The sequence below is a fragment of the Fundulus heteroclitus genome, chromosome 7, assembly GCF_011125445.2.
Source record: "Fundulus heteroclitus isolate FHET01 chromosome 7, MU-UCD_Fhet_4.1, whole genome shotgun sequence".
NCBI lineage: Eukaryota > Metazoa > Chordata > Actinopteri > Cyprinodontiformes > Fundulidae > Fundulus > Fundulus heteroclitus.
This window is the reverse complement of record NC_046367.1, coordinates 42,943,548-42,968,427: the sequence shown is the minus strand read 5'-3', so window position 1 is coordinate 42,968,427 and position 24,880 is coordinate 42,943,548. Positions and strand designations below refer to the sequence as shown.

General features: G+C 42.5%; 1 protein-coding gene across 4 annotated transcripts; it reads right to left on the bottom strand.

The window, feature by feature from the left end:
* Positions 1 to 173: 173 nt before the first annotated feature.
* On the bottom strand, positions 174 to 23,636 carry LOC105922002 (1-phosphatidylinositol 4,5-bisphosphate phosphodiesterase delta-4). 4 transcript variants are annotated; one of them, XM_036139686.1, is made up of 16 exons: positions 23,276 to 23,636; positions 20,412 to 20,463; positions 17,558 to 17,716; positions 15,263 to 15,491; positions 14,943 to 15,072; positions 13,268 to 13,499; positions 11,177 to 11,378; positions 10,927 to 11,071; positions 8,653 to 8,805; positions 6,803 to 6,964; positions 5,648 to 5,798; positions 5,369 to 5,485; positions 3,409 to 3,587; positions 2,566 to 2,698; positions 2,329 to 2,478; positions 174 to 2,241 (listed from the first exon to the last, which is right to left on the bottom strand). In XM_036139686.1, the coding sequence occupies exons 2-16, from the start codon at positions 20,428 to 20,430 to the stop codon at positions 2,150 to 2,152; spliced, it is 2,253 nt and encodes a 750-aa protein (XP_035995579.1). In that variant the 5' UTR covers positions 20,431 to 20,463; positions 23,276 to 23,636; the 3' UTR covers positions 174 to 2,149. The 4 variants fall into 4 exon arrangements, with proteins under 4 accessions (XP_035995579.1, XP_035995578.1, XP_035995581.1 ...); XM_036139685.1 differs by lacking the exon at positions 23,276 to 23,636 and adding an exon at positions 20,634 to 21,152; XM_036139688.1 differs by lacking the exons at positions 20,412 to 20,463; positions 23,276 to 23,636 and having other exon boundaries at positions 17,596 to 17,682.
* Positions 23,637 to 24,880: the final 1,244 nt, after the last annotated feature.

Genomic DNA, 24,880 nt, shown 5'->3' with positions numbered 1-24,880 from the left:
CTCCAGCACGTAATGAGGCGTCTACGTATATAATGTCTGTGGTTCTGAAGAAGCAAAACACTGAGACCAAGTGAAGATGCCAAGAATTGACTATTTATGAACCGACTGTTGGTTCCATTTAAAGTAATAACAATAAACTCTGTAAAATGAAGAAAGACAAGAGCCAGAGACCATAAAGTATTAAACATAAAGTTATATTTCAACATTAGTTTAACACCATGTTTTTTATTTAAGACTGTTTTATATTTATAATACTGATATTTGGCATTTTTTTACATTCATCTTCAGCAGCCTTTCAGTAACGTTGCCGTCAGTATGTCCAGGCAGTTTTAACATGCAGCAGTCCATCCATAACCTGACTCCGCCAATGGAGTCAGGTTATGGTCACAGGTCATTCACGTCCCAGATGGATGTGAGTGAAGCTAGGCGGAGCGAAATACATCTGGCGGAGTCAGGTTAGTCCTTCCATGTTCAGGATCCCCAAACGGCCTCCGTAAGGAGGGGGTGCGCCTAGCAAATCCTTAGGCTCAAATATAATCTCAGAGGGTGAAAAAAATATAAAACTATGGGGAAAAATAAGTCCAACATTACTCTTTTGACAGGATTTAAAAAAGAAAGGTGCTGCTGATCAAAGGCATTAATAGTGCATTGGATGGGGGAGTGGTGGCCTAGTGGTTAGAGCAGCGCGCTTGTTCTCTGAGAAGTCTGGAAGAACCCGGTTTGACTCCTGCAGACTGCCAGTATGGGTCCATGAGCAAGACCTGCAGCCCCAGATTGCTTCCTGGGGGCTGTAAAAGCTGTTCACTGCTCCCTAAGGGACAAATAAAGATTTATTCTAATGACATGATCATCGGTGTGAGCACCTCCCTATAGCAGGAGACCTGCCAGTTTGCTGCTCTGGAGCATCCAGAGCGCCTGTAGAACTATGGTTAGGCAACATGGCTGTGCAAATTCTCAGTTATCCGGACTTCACTCAGTTCTGTTCAGTCCGGTTGCCTCCAATTTAATCCTGTTTGTTAATGCTAAGGCAGAAAGACATCAGCAATGACCTCAGAGCAGCAACTGTTGCTGATCGTCAGCCCTTCAAAGGTCATCTCCAAACCACCTGAAGTTCATCATCCTGCATAGAGGAAGATTATTCCCAGGAGGAGAACATCTCAGTAGCTTCAGCCCAAGGTAATCAGAAACCCAGGAGCTCCACCTCACCCTCTACAGGCCTCAGTTAGCAGGTTAAAGGTTACAGGTCATGACCCTGAACCAATCTGGCTGCTTGAAAGAGTTGAAGGATGAAGCCTCTTCTCTCTAGAAACAAGATGGCGGCAGGACTGAGGTTAGCAGAGCTGCGGCTGGATGAACAACCAGACTTCTGGACGGAGGAGACCAGAGTAGAGATGAACCATGTTGGAGGAAACCAGACAGCAGATCAGGACAACCACTTCATACCAACTGTAAAGCATGGCGGTGGAGGGACGGTGATCTGGTTCTACAGCCACAGGACCTGAACTCCTTGCAACCATGTATGCCGTGTAAACAAAGTACAGAGGCCATCTGTCCAGCAGCTGAACTTGGTCCAATATGGATCATCACCAGAACCATGATCCCACACAGCAGCTGATCTACGACAGACTGGCTCAGAAAGACGAGAATCAACGGCCTAGTCAAAGTCCAGACCTCAGCCTGGTTGAAATGCCGCGGTGGAGCTTCAGGGAGCCGAGCATGGAGCAAACGTCTGCAGACCTGAATGATGTGAAGCTACGTTGTTGAGGAGAGTGGGCCGAGGCTCTTCCACAACCATGAGAGACACAGATGGTCAATCAGAAAAGCACTGAAGGTGGTTCTACAGGCCTCTGGATCATGGGGCGTACTTAAGTTTTTCAAATCTGTTGTTTCTGTTTGTCTCCGGTTGTATTTCTGACCAATTAAGCACCGTTTGATGGTTTGATGGTTTGATGGTCCACGCCTCGATTCGTAGACATGGAAAAATCCAGATGTTCTGTCTTGCTACTGGATCGGTAGATCAAACAGTAGGTTTTAAAAAGCTTTCGGTAAATTCAGTTAGAAACGGCTAAAATGTAAACATGTTCGCGTAAGACGTTAAAATACTGACAGGATGGCGTTTTTAGTTTTCAGACAGGAGGAACCGACGTCCTCATACGAACTCTGAGATGCTGATGTTAACGAACACCGAGGACGGAGGGATGGCTGTCCCGTCTTTAGACAGCAGGTGGATGTGGCGGTACCCTGGATGGGGGGACAGAGTCGGGTTGAAGTCAGACCTATCCGGGTTTATCCTCCTGCCAACATTAAACGTTTCAGCGTCCTGCTCACCTGGCTGGATGCACGTAAACGGGAGCGTGAACTGTCCAATGAAGTCGTTCCTCGACGCCTTGTCGTGGTCCTCCACCACGAAGCGGACCAGCGCCAGCTCGGGGGCGTGGACGATGAAGTTTAGGCTCTCGTTCCAGACTGGGTTAAAACCTGCAGGTCAGAGAGGAAGCAGGCGACTGAAATCCACCGTGACATGTTGCTTTTCAGGCTCATTTGAAGCGTTGATGAGAGTCGTACCGTTATTGTTGATGTGGCTCGTCTCCTCCTTGGCCTGGTCCTGAGGGACGCCGTAGATCTCCACCCTGACCAGCGGGTCCACTATGGATCCCTCCTTCTGGTTCACCTTGGGCAGCTGTTGAGCGCTGATCACCTGATAACAAACACGTTGACATGGAGAGCTCCTCTCAACACCATAAAACCACTGAGTTATATAATACACTGGAGTGCTGATTTTGCCGAAAAACTGAAGTCACTGGCCGCCATCTTGCTACTCCCTACTCTCACAGAATCCCATAGGATTTGGTTGCAACAACAAGCAGTTTTCTGGCTCAGTGAAAACGTTTCACAGGTAATTCTACAGTCAGTGGATGTACTAACACTATCAACTACTAGAAAATTAGGTGCTGAAATATTTTACATGTTATTCATATTAGATATATATATGTATATATAAGTATGTGTATATGTATATATGTATATATATGTATACACATATGTAAATATATGTTTTTGTATATTGTTATTTATATATTTATAAATGTTAAATATATATATTTAAATGAATAAAATGCAAAATATTTCAGCACATGACTTTCTCAGTACTTGATATTTTTAGAACATAACATAAAACTATATGGCATTTGACATTTTAAAAGTTTTAAGCTCCCCCTGAACATGAGAAAATCCTCGTTATTCGATGCTGTAGCACACATATTCCTTAGTTACTGGGGGGAAATAGGGAGTACCAATATGGCGGCTGGTGGCTTCAAAGTGAGTCGTTCAAACAGACGGTGATTAGCACTCCAGTGTATTATATAGCTCAGTGCATAAAACCTGCTTCTAATCCCACTCGGGTCGAACCTGTATGGACAGGCGCAGCGGTCTGTAGTCCTGCCGGTCCTCCGGTCTCTCCGGACTGAACCGCCCGCTGCCATCTCTCATGAAGCCGGGCTTGAGGACGTAACCGCAGCAGCCGTTCTGCCTGAAGAGTCCGTCATTCAGATCCATTTCCAGACCGGCTGTCTGGAAGTTCAGAGCCACTTTGGGTGAGATAGTGGAAAATGATTAAATTAACTTTGATTTTCTTTAACGGGGTGGGTTCTGCTAAGCCTGGCTGGATGTCACTTTCCTGACCCTCTCTGCAGAAAATGGAGGGAGTGGCAGTGAGTCGTCCACTCCTCAACATACCATCAGTCAGACGAGGTTTTTTTTTTTATCCTCGGCTGACTTTCTTTGCACACATTCAAACGTTTTACATCCTGAATCAACCCTTTGTTTTACACAAAGATTAGAAATGAAGAACTGCGATCGCTCGGCAGACGGCAGAGACTCGTAGGAGGAAACTATCAAAGCTACGCTGTATCATTGCCAAAAGGGTTCGGTTTCCAGGACTCTGTGCGGGCCAGTCCGGGTCCACCACACCAAACTCTCTCCTCCAGGTCTTTGTGCTCTGATGATCAGTCATGATGGAAGACGAAGAGGCCGCCTCCAAACCGTTTGCACAAAGTTGGGATCATAGAGTTGTCAAAAATCTCCTGGCCTGCTGAAGCATTGAGAAATCCTTTTTTCTGGACCTAAGGGGCTAAGCTCAGTTCTTGAAAAACAAATCCCCCACACCTAACTTTACACTTAGCCTGATAAAGTCGGAACAGTGCTGTTCTCCTCAGCATCCGCTGCCCCCGCTCCATCACTTTAACCGGCCGACCACTTCCTGACTGAGTTGCTGTCGTTCCTAATTGTTTATAATACAGCTGACAGCTGACTGAGGAATATTTAACAGCGAGAAAACGTCCTGATTTGCTTGTTGCACAGGTGGTATCCTATCACAGAACCAAGCTGGAGTTCTGAGCGGCTGAGTGTGACCCGTTCTCTAACAGATGTTTGTAGAAACAGCCTATACCTGGTGCTGAATCTTCTCCTGCACTGCAAAAACAGAACTAAAAATAAGTAAAATTTTCTTTAAATGAGTGTATTTGTCCTTGATTTGAGCAGGTAAATAAGATGATTTGCCAATAGAATAAGATTTTCCCACTTAACATTGGAACAATTCATCTCCATCATCTTATTTCAAGTGCAGGATGTCTAAATATCTTATTTTAGGGGCAAAGATACTCGTTCCATTGGCAGATAATCTTATTTACTGGCTCAACTCAAGGACGAATAGACTAACTTTAAGAACATTTTACTTGTTTTTAGATCCGTTTTTGCAGTGTGTGACCTGGAGGTGGTTAGAACTGCTGATTTAGATTATTTAGACGGGGGAGTGAATACTTTTGGCTATATAATGGTATTATGCAATGAAGCAGAGTTTATAAATTGGTTTAATTCTGAAATTGTGATTAATGAAAGATTTACAAACTCGTGCATGTTTAGGCAAATTATGATGAGAGACTAAATAAAAAACTTACATCTGTGTTTTTATTTCACAGTTAATGGATAAATGATTCTGCTGTCTTTTAGCAGTGGTGCGTTAATAAGATCCATAAAAATTATTAATTCAGAAAAGCCAGTCTGAATGTTATTTCTTACTGGAACATTCAGGCGTTGCTTTTAAAGTTTTGGGAAGCGCCACATTGCACCAGAACCTGGATCTATAGGTAAAACCCTTTTTTTCCCTCTCTTTGATCATGTCTAAGTATGCTTTTTTTTGCGGTTGAGAAGAAAGCTGCATCCCAAAGCAACAACAGCTGCATCTGTTGGGTTTGTTCGTGACTGCACAAACAAAATAAAGCAAACTGTGCATGCAATTCATGCAAAAATGGTGCAAAGTACTCAGGAAATGGTGACTGAAACCAGCAAATCAGCAGCATTTACTTCATACCTATCTGACACCCCACATTCCACATGTCCTGCGGGTTGTAGTTGGACGAGTCTGTCCTCAAGCCACTGGGGTAGGTCCTGCACAGCTGCTGAGTGTTGTACTGAACAAAGTCTGATCCTGCAGAGAAACACATGAGATGCTTTCCTGCAGCCTGAGCTCCTCCATCTTTACCCAGCTAAAGGTGCATGGAGCCCAAAATTACACTTAGTTGTTATATTCAACCAATAGACAGGTCAAAATATAATAATAAATACATGCAACATGCCTTGATCTTCATACCTGCTTCCTTAGCAAGTTTCTTTGCTTTGGATTCAGAGAGGGAAGACATCTCATAGCACTTAGCCTGAGAACGAGCGTGCTCAAAGCCATGAAAGTGGACACTCTTGCAGTAAACCACCAGGTCTGACAGCTCTCTGGATAGTTTGGACTTCTGCAAAAGGGAAGGTGCAATATTTAAAAAATAATACTGGATCAAATGTTGTCTGTTCTGCTTAGGTCATTGATTTCTGAGGGAGATTTTAGAGCCATAAGGTCTGATGGTAGGTCATAGCTGTGGCCATTAGGAGTAAAAACAGAAACAGAGTAATAAGCTCTTCAGGAGGTAAGACAAATCTGAAACCAATGAACAGAAGCTCAACTTCCAATAGTCTTTCCCTCACAGACACAAAACGATTATTTGGACAATGCAGACAACTCTCCCTGTAGCTCTACGCTTCTCCAGGAGTGAATGCTGCTTGTTGGGACTTTGAAGCAATCAACTGGTTCCCTTATATAGAAAATATTTGACCAATCTGTATAATATGATTTATCTTGACTTTGTAAAGTGCCTTGAGATGACATGTTTCATGAATTGGCGCTATATAAATAAAATTGAATTGAATTGAATTTGTGTTCGTCAGCAATTTAAATCAAAACAAGTTGAGATTAAGCTTCAGCTTTATCACAGCTGAAGGCAATTTGGAGTGACCAGTTAACCCAACAGGAATGTTTCTGGACTGCGGGAGGAACCCAGAGTACCCAGAGAGAGCCCACGCATGCAAGGGGTGAACATGGAAACTTAATGCAGAAAGACCCCAGGCTGGGATTTGAACCAAGCACCTTCTTGCTGCAAGGGTAGAACTATGTCACTATGCAGCCTAAAGGTAATATTTACACCATATATTGATATCTGAAGCATTTGTTTGGCTAAAGGGTGAATTGACTGAATTTATGCACCATTTGCAATTGAACCACAGTAAGCCAACATCAGGATCTCTGCACTGACTTTGAGCATCAGGCTGATGTTAGCGGTGCAGGTTCTCCACCAGGGAGAGCTCAGAGGCGGCACGTCTATACGGGTTTTGTCGTTTTATGGAAGACATTGCCGACATGTTTTACGTACTTTTATCATGTAAAATTTAGCAGAACGCTGACCTTGGTGCATCACAAACGTACCTTGTTTGTCGTCTGCTCTGGTGGATCTTCTGTGGACGGGCTCTCTGCGTCACCGTTGGCCATCTCGTCCTCGTCACTAACCTCATCGGTCAGCGTTTCGTCCAGGCACGTTTCTAGCCCGCCAATTTTCTTGGCTTTCAGCAAAATCTTCCCCCTCAGCTCCTGTAGTAAACGATCATGAGAATGTCACGTTTCTGTCTGCAGGATCCAGAATCACAGTGAAGAAGTTTCATCTTCTTGCGCTTTGTTGTCTCCTAACTGGATGAAGCAGTGCACTGCTGTTTAATCGACTAAATCCCCGGGAGTCTCTCATAGCGTTCATCTTCTACTACTTCAGTTTAGCATTGATTGTTATAAGTGCTCTAATGGAGAGAGAGGGGTTTATAAGCTATATTTACAAGTGCTTTTAGTATTATTGCTAAATGGCAAACAAGATAGAGACTGACATTAAATTTTAAAGTGTTTTTTGTTTCAGACTAATGTTTTCTTCAGGTTCATCAAGCTAATGTCAGGAAACTTTTTCTTCTTGACGTAAAGAAGCACAAACAGCTGAAGCATTCCTGGTGAAGCTCAAAACGAGCTCCACTATAGAGAGAGAGCAGTCATGCTAATGCACAGTTAGCTCCAAGCACCGTGGAACCCTGACTACTGCAGCAGATGATCCATTTACAGCACCTGGTCCATAAACACCTCCCACCTGGTGAAGAAGGCTCAACTGCTGCTCTTCTTACTCAGTAAGCTGAACCGGACTGGAGTTTCCACTAAGCTGCTAAAAAACTTTTACAGAGCTACCATAGAAAGTTTTTATGTCTCAGCATAACTGTGTGGTATGGGAGCTGCACAGTACAGGAGATGAAGGGATTAGCACCGGTGGTGAGGACAGCGCAGGGGATTGTGGGAAGCCATCTGCAAGAACTGGACTCAGTTTATGTAGCACGAGCCCAGAGAAGGGCCAGCGGCATTGCCACTGAACCCACCCACCCGGCTTTGCTCTGATTGTCCCTCTTCCATCAGGTAAATGTTTCAGGAACAATAAATCCAAAACAAACAGACCCAAAAAAACAGCTTCTTGGCACAAGTCTTTTCACGTTACAACAACACTACTGTGAACGTATATTTGCAGACTCTTATCAGGAATGTTTGATTGCACTGTTCCTTATATGAAGGTAAAGTTTACTGCACAAAATTTACTGCAAGTATGAATGTTTCTTCAAAGAAGCTCTGAGTGAATAATTCATGCAACGACACTAATTCAGTTCAAAAAGGACTTTTGGAACTCGGTACGAGTCTTAGCAGACCCTAAACAGTATTTTACACACTTAAGCTTCTCAGGAAGTGTGTTTGGCCAGTGGCATTTCTGTGCACCCTGACCTGGTGTCTGTCTCAAAATTTTTTTTACTGTGACCACGATAAGATGTGGTGACAATAAAAGATTCTTGTTTTGGTGCCGCCATTGTAGGCAGCACCAAAAACTGGGGATATTTCAGGCCTTTGTCGTAACTAAACTCAATAATAAACTGACCTAGACTGGATTATTTGATTATTTGATAACTGGGATCAATTGAAATGGATATTTTTACTTTTTCTGTGAACTGGTGCTTTATAAATAAGCTGAAGTGGAGGACCGGACTGCCTGCATTTCGGACTTGTTGCGATGGAGAAAGACGGAAGAATTTAGAAATCAGAAATGAGACAAGACGGCGTACTGTTGGACCACTCGTAGGAAGAGCTTTCATGATTCGATGTCCCTAATGGCAGAGATATTTTATCGTTACGGTGTTGGGAGAAGGGATGGAAACATTTACAACAGTGAAACACATTGTGAAAATATCCTGGCTATAAACTGTGACCTGCGGGGAGGGAAGCTGTTGAGGGATCTGTCCGTCCAGCGGGGCCGTCAGCAGCATGTCGCCCAAAATGTGGCGAAGGTGTTTGGCCATGACGGTCTGCTGCTCCAAACCACAGTGGTTCTCCAGAGACACGATGACAGGAAAGTCGGACACCTGCCAGGGGAGAAGAAAAAATATATGATTTGCAGCTGAAAGACATTGAATCCATTTCTGTTTTTAGTCATCTTCCTGGTGAAATTCTCAGCTCAGTTAAATCAGCTTTCCCCTGAGTGCCCGTAATTAAGTGCTTGTGTAAACCTTAACCACAAGCAGCGAGGGTTTGGTTTCCGTGTTTAGACATGTCAGAACTGGACCAATCAGCGCCAGCCGTAATGAAATGGGTCGACCACTTCAACCTTCAGCACTTTTCTCAACATACCCGCCCCGCTGATGACAAATATTGTGGTTTGAAGATTGCTCGGTTTCCACATGGGTGCATTGTTGGATAATTATGGCAGACACTCGTACAACCACTCAAATACATTAGAGGTCAGCGCAAATTCATTAGCTGCATTTCCTATGTAAACCCTTAGGAGGATCATCAGGAGAACACTTTACTGTTCCTATTAGACCATTTCTTCTGTTTCAGGGCAGAAAAAAGGCACAGAGAGGCAATACCTACTTAAATAGACTGATATGCAGTAATGGTTAACAGAAAGTACATGACGGTACATCAAAATAAATGTTTGATGTATTAGGAATAATATATGTTCAATATGTGTACAAATGGAATGCAATAAACATTTTTAACCAAGCTGAATCATAAACTGAACTTCACTGCATAGTTTGATAACTAGGATCAAACTGGGACAGATTTAATCGACTTGCCTGTAAGAGTCGACGGAGTTTATCTTTTTATTTTGTAACGTCAATAATCTTTGGACCAATAGAGGAGAGATCAAAGGTTAGCACACAGCTTCAGCTGCTTCAGCTAGGAACCACTGATCAGGCCCGAAACCTGGGTGTAGTGATGGACTCAGACCTGAACCTCCAAAAGCATCTAAAGACAATTACAAGGTCAGCTTTCTATCACCTGAGGAAAATTTCCAGGATTAAAGGACTAATGTCTCAGCATGATCTGGATAAAACCAATCCATGCGTTTATTTTTAGTAGAATTGATTACTGCAACAGTGTTTTCACAGGTCTGCCTAAATAGTGGATCAGACAGCTGCAGCTGATCCAGAACGCTGCTGCCTGCGTCCTCACTAAGACTAAGAAAGTAGAGCACATCACTCCAGTTCTAAAGTCCTTACACTGGCTCCCTGGATCTCAGAGAATACACTTTAAAAATACTTCTGTTAGTTTATAAATCCCTGAATGGCTTAGCACCTAAATACATCACAGACCTGTTATCAGGGCATCAACCCTCCAGACCACTCAGGTCTTCTGGCTCCAGCCGACTCTGCAGAACCAGAACCAGAACCAGACATGGAGAAGCAGCATTTAGTTCCTATGCTCCGCTGATCTGGAACAAACTTCCAGAAAACTGTAAAAATGCGGAAAGCCTGAGTTCCTTTAAATCAAGATTAAAAACACATTTGTTTAGGATTGCCTTCGACTGTTCTAGTTAAACTGTTTTACTGAAACATCTTTAGTTCAACTTTTTTAGTCCAATTGTTTTTAATGTTCTATTTTGTTTCTACATTTTTTTCCTACTTGCTTTTATTCTCTTTTATTTTCCTATATTTTAATTATGTAAAGCACTTTGCATTGTCTCTGTACTGAATTGTGCTATATAAATAAATTCGCCTTGCCTTGCCTTGCCTTGCCTAGTCCTTTAGTTGGATGTGTTGTGAACTGATGCAATAAAAAATAAACTGAACAGAATGTATAGCTGAATGAAATGAGCAGCTAATCCACAGTGGAACGGCTGAAAAAGAAAATGGTCAAGATGCTGCATTGGTCTAGTCAAAGTCCAGACCTTAGTCTTATAGAAACGCTGCGGTGGGACCTTCAGAAAGCTGAGCAGAACCTGGAAAGAAGAGAAGGACATCATTCCTCCACAATGACGTGAAGTCAGGCAGAAAACCACTGCTGAGAGTTTCTGCTGCTGTACGTGATCCTGGACTTAGTTTTCCACACCTTGCTGCTTGTTTTTTTCTGCATTTCTGTTAAATAAGTCATTAAATAACGTAGTACAGAATGTTCTGTTGTCATTTGAAGACCCACTGTGGACCAGATTGTGTCCTGAGATGAATAACCGGAGATAAAGATGCTCTACTTAGTCTGCTCACCTTGAAGGCGTAATCTTTGAGTGTCGAAATTATATCCTTGAAGAGGATTTTTGAAGTCAGGGTATGGCCATGATAGACGATCGGTTCTCCGTCACTGCCGTCCCAGCAGTCCACCTCCACGCAGCGACAGCCTCTCTTCAGGGCCCTGCAGTCACAGAGGCGTTATCACCAACTCTTTATTCTCACCATTAACTTTTTACATTCTAGCATCAACATCTCTGCTTTAGTGGGGAGTCCGTGTAATCCTCACTGGATGTAGGCCTCCAGGCTGCTCTGTCCTCTCAGCTGGTCCTCCAGGAGGTAGGTGTTGTGTGAGGAGGAGATGAAATAGTGGCTGAGCGGCTGGCTCATGTCCTGGTGAAGCTCCAGGAGCTCCGGCTTGAATATGGAGCCCTCCTGGGAACACAGGTACATCTGGAAGCCCTCCAGGGACATGGAGCTTGGATCCATGGCTGCACAGAGGCGGAGACACAGATCCAGCTCACAATAATGCCCATGAATGATAAAGTGTCTCATACAGATTACTGGACAGGACCAGAAACATGGGTTAGGTTAGGTTATGTTATGGCCCCTTTACACCAGGGTAGACCAGAGGACCTGGTTGGTGTTGTTGTTTTTTAATTAATTTATTTGACAGACAGTGTACATTAATTAGCATTGCTGCAAATGCACCAGAATTAGCCAAAAGGCTATTTTTCATCCGTTGTCCCTGGACAGATCTTAAAATTGTCTACCTAAAAACACAACAGCGAGAATGTTACAATGAACAACACAAATACAAAAAGAAATAAAACAGATCTAACTCTTCAAATCTTGTTGGAGTGCACTAGACTACAAATTAAAAAAATAAAATAAATCATTTAAATAAAAAATAATTATGCTATATACTGTATATATACAAACTATCACTCCTTGATTTGGCTTTGTTCACTTCCACGCTGCACCATTAAAACCCAACCAAACCACCAGACTCATTGTTCGGCCTTGTCCAAGGTTATAAAGGCTTGAGCTTTATGTTTTCAGGAGTTTAAGCCCAACAGCTTTATTACAACAAGCTGTAATAAAACTTCTTGTAATAGGTTTTAGGTTTGCCTTGAAGATCTGCTGAAGAAGGCATCGAAAACAGAAGCTGAAAGCACCTGAGCACCAGTCTTGTGAAGCAACTCTGCTACAAGCTTGCCCTAAAATTACAAAACCCTGATCCACTTAAGCTCACCAGGAAAACTCATTTTAACTGCTGACATCCGGGGTTTCGTTTTAACAGTCATGATCTAAAGGAGGGGGTTGGAAGTCCAGATGCTTTTTCACCACAGCAGACAGACCCCAGATCCATCAGTCTGCCCCGCTGCGTCCGGCCATCACTTATTAACGAGGCACCAAGGTATCTGAGATAACACCACCCGCTCCATTTGTCTGTCACATTTACGCCGCTTTGGGGCTTGAGGGAGATTCAAGAATCAATATAAGATCACTAAGTGAAGTAGATGTTACTTCTTGTCTGACTGCTTTAAACAAACTGTAGATGATAAAAAAAAATTCTTCTCCATGAATCCAGTAAATTAATCTTTTATCCTCATATATGTTGTTGTTTTTTCCAGAGGAAGAGAAGTTAAATGGTGCGATTAAATGCATGTTTGCATGTGAACATGAACAAAACCAGGAGCTCTGTTACATCTGGTGTTCTGAAGTCAGATTACACAAGGAAAGCCCAGTTTTGTTAATCTTTCATTATAGATTATCCACCTGGGGCTGAAAACAAGACATTTCCACCTGAACTGTGATTTATAGACAGGATGAAGGATTGTGTTTGTGATTGCATGGAAACCAAACCTGGTTCTTATTTCTAACATAAATAAAATCTTGGTTGGGTTTTTCCTTCAGTTTTGATACATTTTCTTTTAAACATCCTGTCTAGTTCTTTAGCAAAGCCTTAAATTTAGTTTTTGAAGCTTCTTTGTTTGTAATATGCTGCTTCCACACAATCAGCTGGATGCCTGTTGATGTTTTGAACGAGTTCGGACCCAAATTTGTGAAAAACAGAACATGAAACATGGCAGTTTTTCATGAATGTTTTCCAATACATCGTTGTAAATAAAAACCTACCTCTTTTGTTGAGGGAAACCGTTTCATTTTGAAATAAAGAACAAAACACAATGCTTTCTCCCTCCCTCCACGGGGCTTCCTCCAACCTTCTCTGCTCATTTATTTACACTAAAAACAGTTTACTGGTAAAACAATCCCGCAGGCGTTCCTGCTCCTGCATAAATAACGCGTGAACTTTCCACACAGCTGGAGCTTTCCACACAGAAGCTGTGATCAGCGCCGTGTCCCATGCAGGTACCTGTCTCTGAAGGTTCGTAGCGCTGGATCAGCTCCTGGGCATGCTGGGAACTCTGGTCCCCTTCGCCCTGCTCTAGCCTTAAGAAGTTTTCCAGCTCCTCCAGCGTTAACTTCTCTCCATCCCCAGAGTAATCCTGGAACACCTTCCACACCTCGTCTCTCTGGGTCAGCATCTTATAGAAGTGGACGAACTGCTCGATTTCCAGGGAACCACTTTCACACTTGTCAGCCATCTGGAAATAAAGGAAATTTCCAAGATGTGTTCATGACAACAGAAATTACCAACCTTTGAAGTATTTTGTGCTTTATATTTTCTAAAGTCCTGAGCCACCCCCTCGTTTCTGTGTTTTCCTTTAACTGGTCTTGATTATTGGTTCTTCTGATCTTTCAGTTTTCCATCGGGCTCGGGCCACTCGCTCAGCCAAATACTGACTGTTTTAGCATAAATGTATTGCTTGTCAAGCTGTAAAGACTAAATAATTTACGGGGCAGAGCAGAGGAGATGTAACACTCCTGGAGAAAACGTCCTGAGCTCAGATCCTGGACAAGTCCTCAAAAATATGAAGCTTTTAACGTTAAAACTTTGCTTTCTTGGGATTTAAGAGATGAACTCAATGATGAATCTTCATGACACACAACATACAATTTAGCAAGAAACCAGTTTTAAATAAGAATTTTAGCACCTTTAGTTGAATTTTTGTTTGCTAAATCTATGAAAAGAACGAGTCGATTATTCTGAAGACTTCAAGAACTGAGGTCCGCAGTGAAAATGACTCAATCATGGCTGCAGAGGACAATGTGATCTGCAATGATAATAGGGAGCAGGTGGAAGACGTGATTGGCTGGAACTTGGCATACCGGTGGATGAAGGTCTTATCTGGGTTGTTTCTTTCTTCTTAATGATCAGACTCTTAGATGTTATTAATCTAGATACTTTTTTAGATATGACACTTCTTTCTCTGCCCTCCAGTTTCACAGTTTTTGTTGCTTACATTTTTGGCTCAGACACAAACATCTGCCTGCACTGGGAGACTCCTGGGAAACCCAGCGATAGATAGATGAACAAAACTTTCAAACAATGAAACAAATGCAGCCAAAATCAGGACAGTTTCCTTAAGCTCTTTCAGGGAAATCCTAAGTTTCTCCTATTTCCCTCTTCTGGTTCTGTAAGTGAACTTTTTCATTGAGCTTCTGTTTAACTACTCTAACTGTTTGGTCTTCAAATGTTTTATGTTCTTTTAAGTAATTTTTTACCGAGCGTTCGTCACGTGTTTTGGGCTCATCCAGGATCCAAGCCTGAGACGAAGGATGCTGCATTTCCTCTGACCTGTGAACTATTTGGCCTTTTTGACTGTTTGACCTTTAACTGTTCTTAAATCAGAGTTAGATGACTCAGAAAACAAACAAAAGCATGTTTTTTAAGGCACAGGACTGAAAGAGTTGTCAAAAAACCTTGAGCTATTCCACATATTCTTTAAAACGTTAAACATAAAGAAACGAGTGACTTAAGTCTTTAATGCAGCGTCCGTGTAAAAAAACTGCCTGTAGCCCAAACCCTGCAACTTTCAAAGTGTAGAAGAAAGCCTCAGAAAAACTTCAACGGTTGTTTTAGGTGAAGCAAAGAGATTTCCAGTTCATTTTCTGCGGTTACCTTCAAAGATCAGAGTCTTTCTTACCGTGAACAGATGCAGAGCGTGATCTTCGTTCATCTCCACGTTCATCATCTTCAGCAACTTCTTCACCTCTTTGAAGTTCATCTTCCCGTCCTTGTTTTTATCGGCTTTCTGAAACCAGTCTCGCACCCATCTGAGAAGATGCTGAGGAAAAGCCCACCTCAGACAGGTTGTGGAATCAAACATCCACGTTTTTACAAATGTGTTGTTGTTTTTTTTTCTCAGAGCTCTAGAAATAGGAAGATAATTTGTCTTGCTCATTCACAGATCATTTAGAAACACAAGTTCAAAAAGCAGATTACAGCCTGGAGTCAAAGGGATACTGGTCCTGCCTCTCCTGCTCGTCCATGGTCTGGGCTTTGTGGATCAGCTTACGGACGCCCTGGATCCAGGCTTGGGCCTCCTCTGCAGAGTTTGCCACTAGGTCCAGGTTTCCCTGGCGTCCGTGAAACACCAAGGTGAAGCAGAGCTCTTCGGGAAACTCCTCTGCGATGCTCAGCATGACCTCAGACTGATGGCCCTCACGCACCACCTCCACGTCCATCACTGAGACTGAGACATCAGCGGAGGATCGTTACAGACGCAAGTCATCGTGATGAGTTTTAATGTTACAGTATCACTTTTATCTCATTTCCCTTTGCTTCTCATGACTGGCCCTTTCTTCACCTTTGCACAGCTACACCTGTGTGGTAACTTCTTCCACATTTGCTGCATGAGTCTGAGCTGTAGCCTGGTGCCAAACTGTCTGAGTCCTCCATCTTCCTTTGCCATCATCATCCTCCTCATTAAGTAGCTCTAATACCCGAGTCTGTGTTTCCTGCTCTTATATCGCCATTTGTTAATTTGTACAACGGTCGCCATCAGAGCAGAGGGGAGTTTAAGCTCAACCGTGGCTGTTAGAACAGGATCAGGGGGGTGAATAGTTATGCATGCAGAAGTTTTTGTTAATTTGTCCTATTTGCTGCTTGCCTCAAAGTAAAAAAAGTAATAAATCTTCAAAGTTTTGGCATGTTCTGTAAATAAATATAGAAAAAGGTGGAAACTCTCAAACAATCCATTGTAATTCCAGGTTAAGAGGCAACAAGACATGTTAAAATGCCAAAGGGGTGTGAATACTTTTGCAAGTATGCTATAGGATCAGTTTAGAGCAGCTATTAAAGTGGTATTTACACATATTAATGATCTCTCATTTTGTTATACTTTCCTTCCAAGCAGTCAGATGTTCTTGTAATATTTCAAGAAGGTTCTCAATCAATAGTTCTGCCGGTTTAAAAACGTTTGATTTAAATGTTCCCAGATGAACATTATCGCAGAAAGATGACAGGATGCAAGAGATGCATCAGCCATCAGCTGATTGAGCTCCTGTTTGTGGATAACATTAACTGGAGTCACACAAACCCATTCCCTCAGAGCAGACTGAGTACATTTTAAAGAAAGCATTTTGAATTATCAGTCGTCAAAGCAGATATGAAACATCCCTAAGGAGTTGACAAATGATTTATTGTTGCTATGATGAAACATCCTGTGACAGAAGTTGGGAAGAAAATCACAAAATTACCTATAAAGGTATGAAACAGCAAGGAGCTAAAATTGGTTCTGTTCTTGGTCTTTGTTTATGAGTTCAGTTGTTTCGGTTTTGGTTTAAGGAAGTGACCAGAATAGAATTACAAACTGGTTGAATGGTTTGTAATTTTCGAATCATATCATTGGGGCTTTCATCTCCTCTTCTCTGGTTCTGTAAGTAAGGACATAACTAAACACCAGGAATATCAAACAATAAGAAAAACAAAAGCAAAGTCCAATGGCTTCTTATAGTTTAGTTTTCTTAATTGCCTTTGGGAAAATCCTGGCATTTAGACATAAAATGGGTGAAAAAGCAGCCAAAGTCTGAAAGTTGGATTTTTAGTTTAAAGAAGCCACAAGGGCTAGCTTATCTATAAAGCACTAGAATCCAACAACCAAATGCTTGAGTAATTTATGGTTTTCTTTCAGTTTTATTTAGACTCTCTTTCTCTGGTTCTGTAAATAATGGTTTCAAAGTAACTATTTGCCAAATAAAATTGTTTGGTCTTCCTATATTTTAGTGTGACATGTTTGGGGGCTCGTCCGGGATGTGAGCTTCTCTCAAGGTATGATACGGTCTCTCTGACCTGCAAACCGTTCAATCTTTTCATGCCTGAATTATTTATAGGTTGGGATTTAGGCCATTAAGAAAAACAAACATTTCTCTAAAAAAATTAGGTACTGAAATTAAAGAGCGGACAAAATCCAACAAAAAACCTATTCAAGAAGTCTTGATGAGCAATTTATTGGGATCTTTGTTAAAAGATCACAATAAAGTCTGGCTGCTTGGAATGAAATGTACTAAACCTGGATCAGTTGCAGACATATTGACCAATAATGTAGGAATGGTTCTTAAAAGATTGAGATGACCAGATTAATTGTTTAATAAAAGGAGCTTAACATATATCTACTCCTGCAATCCCCTTGGGAGTCTGCTAAGGCTTTCTCTGCCATATCTAGTTGGTTCAAATACTGCCAAATCTGTAATTTCCTCAATCGCCTGACAGATCATGTGAGTGAGCTACGTCATGCTATGAGAGTGTTTCTGCACTCACAGGTGGAGTGGCCCTTCCCCGCCCATCTGGATTTGTACCAAATTGTCAGGCCGTCCTCCAGAAGGCGGAAATGCCGCTGCTTCTTCCAGGAGCGGGACTTGACCTTCCTCAGAGTCGACCCCGCCATCATCAGGTTGACGTGTGGGTCATCCTGGACACCTGAGGAAAATTATAATCATAATCAGAACCAATACTGCACTCATTGTTCTTAGTACTTGAGATCCTTAAGCTCCCTTTGGTTGTACTCAGAAAAATGCTGGTGTTAATTAACTATACTGTACATCAAACCGCTGCTGAAACATCACATTTCTGTGCTGTAAATGGAAGAGCACACTAAATAATTTCCTAACATTTTAATGTAGGATATATCCTGTACAATTTTACTGTAAAGCAAACAAATCTGCCAGAAGAAATGCACAAACTACTGTGAAGAACATTTTGATTGGATTTCAACATTCAGTCATTTTTGTTACTCACCTGCCATCAGTGCTGTTCAGTCTTAAAAACCCGATAAACGTCCGGCTGTCCTATAAGAGTTTTCTGATATTTGCATCATTTTGGTATATCCAGATTTGACAGAGATGTTACAAAGGCTTGAAATTATCTTTTTGTCCTATCAGCTGAGGACTGGTGGAGTTATTCAAACACATTAAACCTTGTGTGAGGATGAATTATGGTCTGATGAAACCAAGGTTGAACTTTGGGACCACAATTCCCAAAAGTAAGACCGGCACAAAATGTGCGACCCAAAGTCCAGAACTAAAGTTGATTAACAATCTGTAGGGTGACCTGAAGAGGGCTGGAGAGAAGACATGTCCTCATGCTCTGAGAGATAAGGAGAAGTACTCCAAGGCAGGGCGGACAAATATTACCAAGCCGAGATGTAGGATGGTGACAGAGTGCTGCCAAAGAAGACTGAACGCTGAAATTCAATCAAAATATGCTTCAACAAAGTATTAGTTTAAAGGTGTCAAAACTATTGCAAACAGGTTATGGCCACTTGTTGGTCAATCCAACTGATTTTATTGTTTTTCAGTTGAATTACACAGGATATGTTTCCAGTGGAAAAAGTTGAGCAATGACTTTAATAATTTTTAGAGTCACTGTATTTATGAAAATATTCGCTATAATGAGCAGCAACAGCTAAAAGACAAACTTTGCTTTTCAGGTACTTCTTGAAAGAAAAGAGGATTGACTAAAATTGAGGAAACTCCCGGTTTGAACTGGAACCAGGAACAAGAGCTGGTGTTTTCTCGGTTTCCTTTACCTCTAATGTCCCAATTAGGATCAGGAAATTACACTAAACTCAACATAATTGTGCTGCTGACAGGTATTAGCAAAACAAGCAATGCTCTGCTAATGTTTTTCTCTGCATTTAATACTTTATATCAATGTAGGAACACCTTCACCAATGAAGGCTGTAGGGTGCTATGATTGAAAGATGTACTGAGATAAAATCTGTCAGAAGCTATCATCAAGGCGACCAAATTGGATCTGGATGCTACAGTAAAGCAAACCGTGTTGCTGTGGCACTAAAAGAGTCAGAGCCAGTTAACATGTGGTCCCGCCCTGTAAGGGTAAAAGTTACACTGATCTTGATTTTATTCTCCAATTAGAGTTGATTTTAGCTATAGAGTAAAATGTGATTTACACTGACAATTGTTTATCTATGTCGGGGGGCATTCCATTTTTTCAGGAGGGCACTCTTTTCAAAAAACATTTTATATCCTTCAGGCCGAACATTGGCTCTGTGAACACTCCTACAGTGCTGCAAAAAAAATCTCAATAAAATCCCCAAATCTTATATATGTTACTAAAAAAAGGAATAGCGAAGTCAGTGCTGCCAGAATTGGACTTCTTTTGAACTAATTCGGCTGGAAAAATGCGTAGGTTGTAAAAATTTAGGACGCTTTTAACATTTGGTAGGTTTTTAGAAAGAATTAATAACAAAAAATATCAAAATTGTTGTCATTGTGTAGCTGGAAAACTAAAAACTTCCACATTTCAATGAAATGCCATCTCCTTGCACTATTTTTATTAGTTAATATATTTTGAAATGTGTGGAATCTGGTAAATCAAGCATCACTATGAAATTGTTTTGGTCAATAAATGTCCCAAATGCTGTATCCATTTATTTAACTTAACAGTCAGGCATAAGAGAGAGACTTAAACCATGCACAAACACACTCCTAACTAATTTATCGAGGCCAATTAAGCTAATAGGCATGAAGCAGGAGTATCCAATGAGAACCACACATGCACAGAGATAACATACCAACTTCATGCAGAAAGACCCTGAGCAGAGATTTGAACCCAGGACCTTCTGACTGCAAGGAAGCAGCTGCACCACTCTGTAGCCCCTAACCCACCTCTGACTGTAGTAAAACTGGCTCTATACTCTACATCTGGATCAAAGTTGGATCAAATCAGTTTGATGTATTTAATGCTTTTCTAGTTATTTTACCACTTAAGGTACTCTACATCATAGCCATATCCAGCCAATCACCCAATATAGGCTACATTCACACACCAACATGACCAGCAGACAATTTAGGGTTACGTGCCTTGCCCAGGGGCGCACTGACATGCAACGGAGGAAACCTGGAAATGATCCCACAACCTTCCTATTGCCGGACAACTACTTAACCCAAAACCGGTTGGTGTTGCGGGAAAACCCGTTTCAGCTTAAGAATGCAGCCGAAGACACCATAAATTACTAATTATAGAATAGAATGTAGGATTTTTTTTAAAAGAATATAGAATTTTAACAGTGACTCTGAGTTCATTAGACAGCACGTTCTTCTGCATCAAACTGCAAAGTCATCTTCAGCCTGAGGAGGTAACATTGACTCACTTGAACCTTCAAGCTCCATCTTTATCTTCGGCACATGAGTGTGAATATTTTCCTGTAAGAGAAACAGACGTTAGAGAATTGTTCACTTCTGTAAGTCCAAACCAAACACACTGGAAACGCTTCATCCTCCATCAGAGACTTCACAGAAGCTTTCTGGAGAGTTTCTCTGCACCCTGGCAGCTTTTTTCACTCCCCACCCATCCAGCTTTCCTTTGGGCTCACCGTGGTTCTCACAAGCTGGTGCCGTCTCTCAGCAGCCATCGGGTTCATTGGTTCAAATAAATCATCCCTTTTCAAGCAATCTCCCTGCTGATGCAGGAATTTCTGGGCGCTGTGTGAAGAGAAGGCAGCAACTCCTCGGCTTCGTACCAGAACCACTTGAGCAGTGGGCTGGTGAGGTATGCTTATTGTTCTTTGGATCTTTGTTCCCTGGGCTGGACGGGCTGTGTGGACTGGATCTGAGGAAAAACAACGAGCAGAAAGCCGCATGGCTGCGCTCACAGCACGGGTTGTTTTAAAGACGGAGGCGAATCTTTGATTAGCTGGAGGCAGAGAGGCCAGCTCAGCCTGCTGACGACTACAAATCAGCAGAGTGCTCAGGCTTAAAGCGGGTTGGATGGAACCCAGCAGAACTCATACGGGCCGACTCCCCCCTCCTGATTTATTGACTGTCATCCAGTCTCTCTAAACGGATCCAGACATTTTGATTGTATAAGAAAAAAATTTGCCCCCTGCTGACTGCTTTTTTTCCTCATACTTGAAGCTTTTCAGATCCTCAAACAAAACTAAATTTTTTCACACTATGATTTTGTTGATTATGGGGGTAAAAAGCTTTCCAAACCACGTTGGCCCTGCGTGAAAAAGTAAATGCATCCTTAGCCTTGCCCTAACAGCTGGTTGCTGCCATCAAGTGTTTTTGATGAATTTTACATCCCCGTGGAAGAAGGTTGACCCATTTTTCTTTGCATAATTGCCTCAATTTAGCCTCATTGGAGAATTTTCCAGCATCAACGACCCGTTTAAGTATCTTAATCCGAGTTAAACTCAAACTTTGACTAGGACACTCCAAAACCTTCACTTTACTTTTCCTGAGGCTTTCAGATGTGGACTTTATGATTTGTTTTGGACCGTTGGTCCTGGATCAGGATTTCCAGAGAGCAGAATTCATGGTTCCATCGGCTACAGCAAGTCGTCCAGGTCCTGAAGCAGCAAAGCAGAACCAGACCAGATTTGATGTTGTGTTTCTGAATCCTGCCTGTTTTACACCAGATGTAACAGATGCTCAAAATGTCCACTTATGTCTCCTCTATCAACAGAATATTTTCCCAAAAGTCCTGGTGATAATCCAAATGTTTTTTTTTGGTGAGTTCCTGCAGTAATTCTGGTAGGTCGGTCTCTCCTGGGAAGATTCTCCACTTTGCATGTGTGGATCACGGTTCTTTCTGTGGTTCTCTGGAGTCCCAAAGCCTTAGAAAAAACTTTGTGAACCTTTTCCAGACTGATCGATGACTTTGTTTCTCTTCTGTTCTGGATTACCTTTGGATCGGGGCATCATGTGTGGCCGCTGGAGAACTTTTAGCCTACTTCGTGTTGTCAAACAGGTTCTATTGAAGTGATCTCTTGATTCTCCAGCTCAGGCAGCACTCTTCCAAGAACTGTACCACTTTATACTATAAATCGTTAGTAACTGATGTTTGGTGTTTGGGTCACTTTGGATGAAACCCACCTGATTGTTTAAGCATGTCACTGTTGTTCTAGTTTCATATTTTAAGTCCATCGGCATAAAAACAACAACATCTGAGCGATAAACAGCAGGTTTTCTGCTGCTCACGTCTTCTGGTCGTGAGACTTTGGCGCCGAAGAGCTGACCCCTGCCTGCTAGAATCAGCATATCAGCCTTCAGTTCAGGTTACATCACACTCAAATGAGAACCATCTGTACTTTATGCCCCTAATCCGAGTCTTATTAAACGCAGAAAAACTGGCAGAGAGGCCTGAACCATCTGCGAAGCTGCGGCTCCAACCTGAAAGCCGATCGTCTCTTTAGATCTCTGCTGTCTGCTGATAACCGGGGATCAAACCGGCCCGGAAAGGAAAAGCTTTCTCAGGTTGCCGTGGCTGTGTCGCTGTGTAATAACTATCCTTTCCTTTCATTGTGCTCTGCTGATTTTATGTCTGAGCTCCTGCTTCCTTTGGCAAACGGCACGAGTTCTCGCCACATTATGAGAGGAATCCATTCACAGTCGACTCACATTTTAGTGTCCCTCCCGAAATGCATAAGAACCTGATGCATACTTTCCACAGGACGTTGCGTTTGCTTTTATTATTGTTGTTCAGCTGTCTTTGCAGCGTGGAAGCGCCGCTTTTCTTTTCCATGCAGCTTTTCCAGCAGTCTGAGTCCACCTCCAGGCTTCTGGGCTGCTGTTTGGCCCTCTGCTGTTGTTTTATTTGGGGGTCAGTGAGTCACACGCCTCATGAGGGAGTTCTCTGGTCGCACACAAACACAAACGCGTGACTCAGACGGGATGAAAGCGGCGTATGTGTCATGACGACCAGCGGCATCTGATGGCTTTCTGCTCGGCAGGCCGTCCAGCTTCAGTCAGAATCTGTTTTTGTCACTTAAGGAATGTTGCACAACCTCCTCGCTCTGCGCCGAGACGTGGATGCTGCACTTCTTTAATACATGTGGCAATGTGAGGAATGCAACCCAGTGGAACCCACGAAAACTTTGGCTGCAGAGCCGGTGGGATTTGCACAGTTAATCAGAACCAGAAGTAGAAATAGGAAGCATCACCTCCATGCCTGTGCAGCTAATAAAAAAACAAAAACAAGAATGACTCAGGGACATTATAATTTGATACTCACCAGAGTGAAGTGGTGTCCGGAGGTGGGTGGTCTTTGGGGGCAGAGAGGGTCCAGGGGATTAAAGTGCCTCTGAGACTCCAGGAAAGTGTTGGGACTGGGTGCAGAGCTGTGAGCCTTTAAAGAGCTGGGTGTGTAGAAGGGAAGTCAGTCCTGGTCAGACTCCTCCCTTCCCTTTCCTTTCCTTCAGTCCTGCTGCTGCTGCTGCTGGGTCTGAGAAACCTGATTCCCTATAGGCTCCGCTGTTCTCCACTCCCTCTGCTCCACCGGCCTCCCTTCCTGTCCTGCCACTCCCTCCCTCTGATGCCCGCAGACCCTGCGCTGCATCATGTCTTCAGCTCAACGTGTTTCTGTTCCTCTCTCGTTTTCCACGGATGCCCTGCAGAACTCAGCGACTCTCAGCTTCCTGTATTTGATCCGATTATTGCCGATTAGCGGCCTCCTTTAAAGCCTCCACCACAGGTCGGTTGGCTCAGTTCCTCTGATTGTGGAGAGAAAAGCGTTCTTCCTGATGAAGCTGAGCAAAAACCTCTGCGAGGCTCTGTTTGATCACAGTACAATAAAGCCCTTGTTCTTTGTATTTTCTAATCTTTTGAAGTATTTGTGGCAAGATTTGGCTCCTTGTTCACTCACTTTTTTTGGTTAATCACTTAAATCCAACCTATTAACGATACAAATGCATCAAAACTCAAGGGATAAGCCACAGTTTTGTCGACTCACAGCAAAAAAATTATTTTAAACTGTAACTTTTTCCTCTTTATTATTAGCAGCCTGTCACAAAGTCATTTTGTTTAGCATCCTTTATTCAATGATATTTTCCTTTTACCCACAGCGCCATCAGCAGTCCAATCAGAGACATTCATATATTATTCACTGCTAAACCAGACAGCACATGGTAATAAATAGCTTCAGGGTCTATTTTTTCTCACTCTGCTTAAGTTCTCCTACTGTTCTCCAATTTTCATTGTTTGTTGCTATTTCAACTTTTAACTTTTTGTTCTCTGTCATTTTTCTCTTCATAGAAGGTACACCTGGTCTGCCGTTCTGTTAGCTGTGACATCATCAGGGTTACATAGAAAGTACTCCTGGGTCAATGTGAGCTTCTGTGCTTTCTGTGTCTCTGCTCTGTCTTCTCTAAGCCCCAGTGGGTCGAGGCAGATGAGCGTTCACACTGAGCCTGGTTCTGGTTCTGCTGGAGGTTCTCCTCCCAGTTAAAGGGGAGTTTTCCTCTCCACTGTCGCTTCATGCATGCTCAGTATGAGGGATTGCTGCAAAGCCATCAACAATGCAGACGACTGTCCACTGTGGCTCTACGCTCTTTCAGGAGGAGTGAATGCTGCTTGGAGACACTTGATGCAACCTGCTGGGTTTCCTTAGAGAAGAGACTTTCTGACCAACCTGGAGGATTTGATGGAATTTTACTTTGTAAAGTGCCTTGAGATGATGTGTGGCATGAATCTGCGCTATATAAATAAAACTGAATTGAGTTTAATTGAAAAACATTTATTTTTAATTGAGGTATGGCTGCTGCCCCACTTAGAGGCTATAGTCCTCGACTAAATCGTCCTGGGTTCAATTCCCCGCCTTAAGATCCTTGCCTTGTGTCTT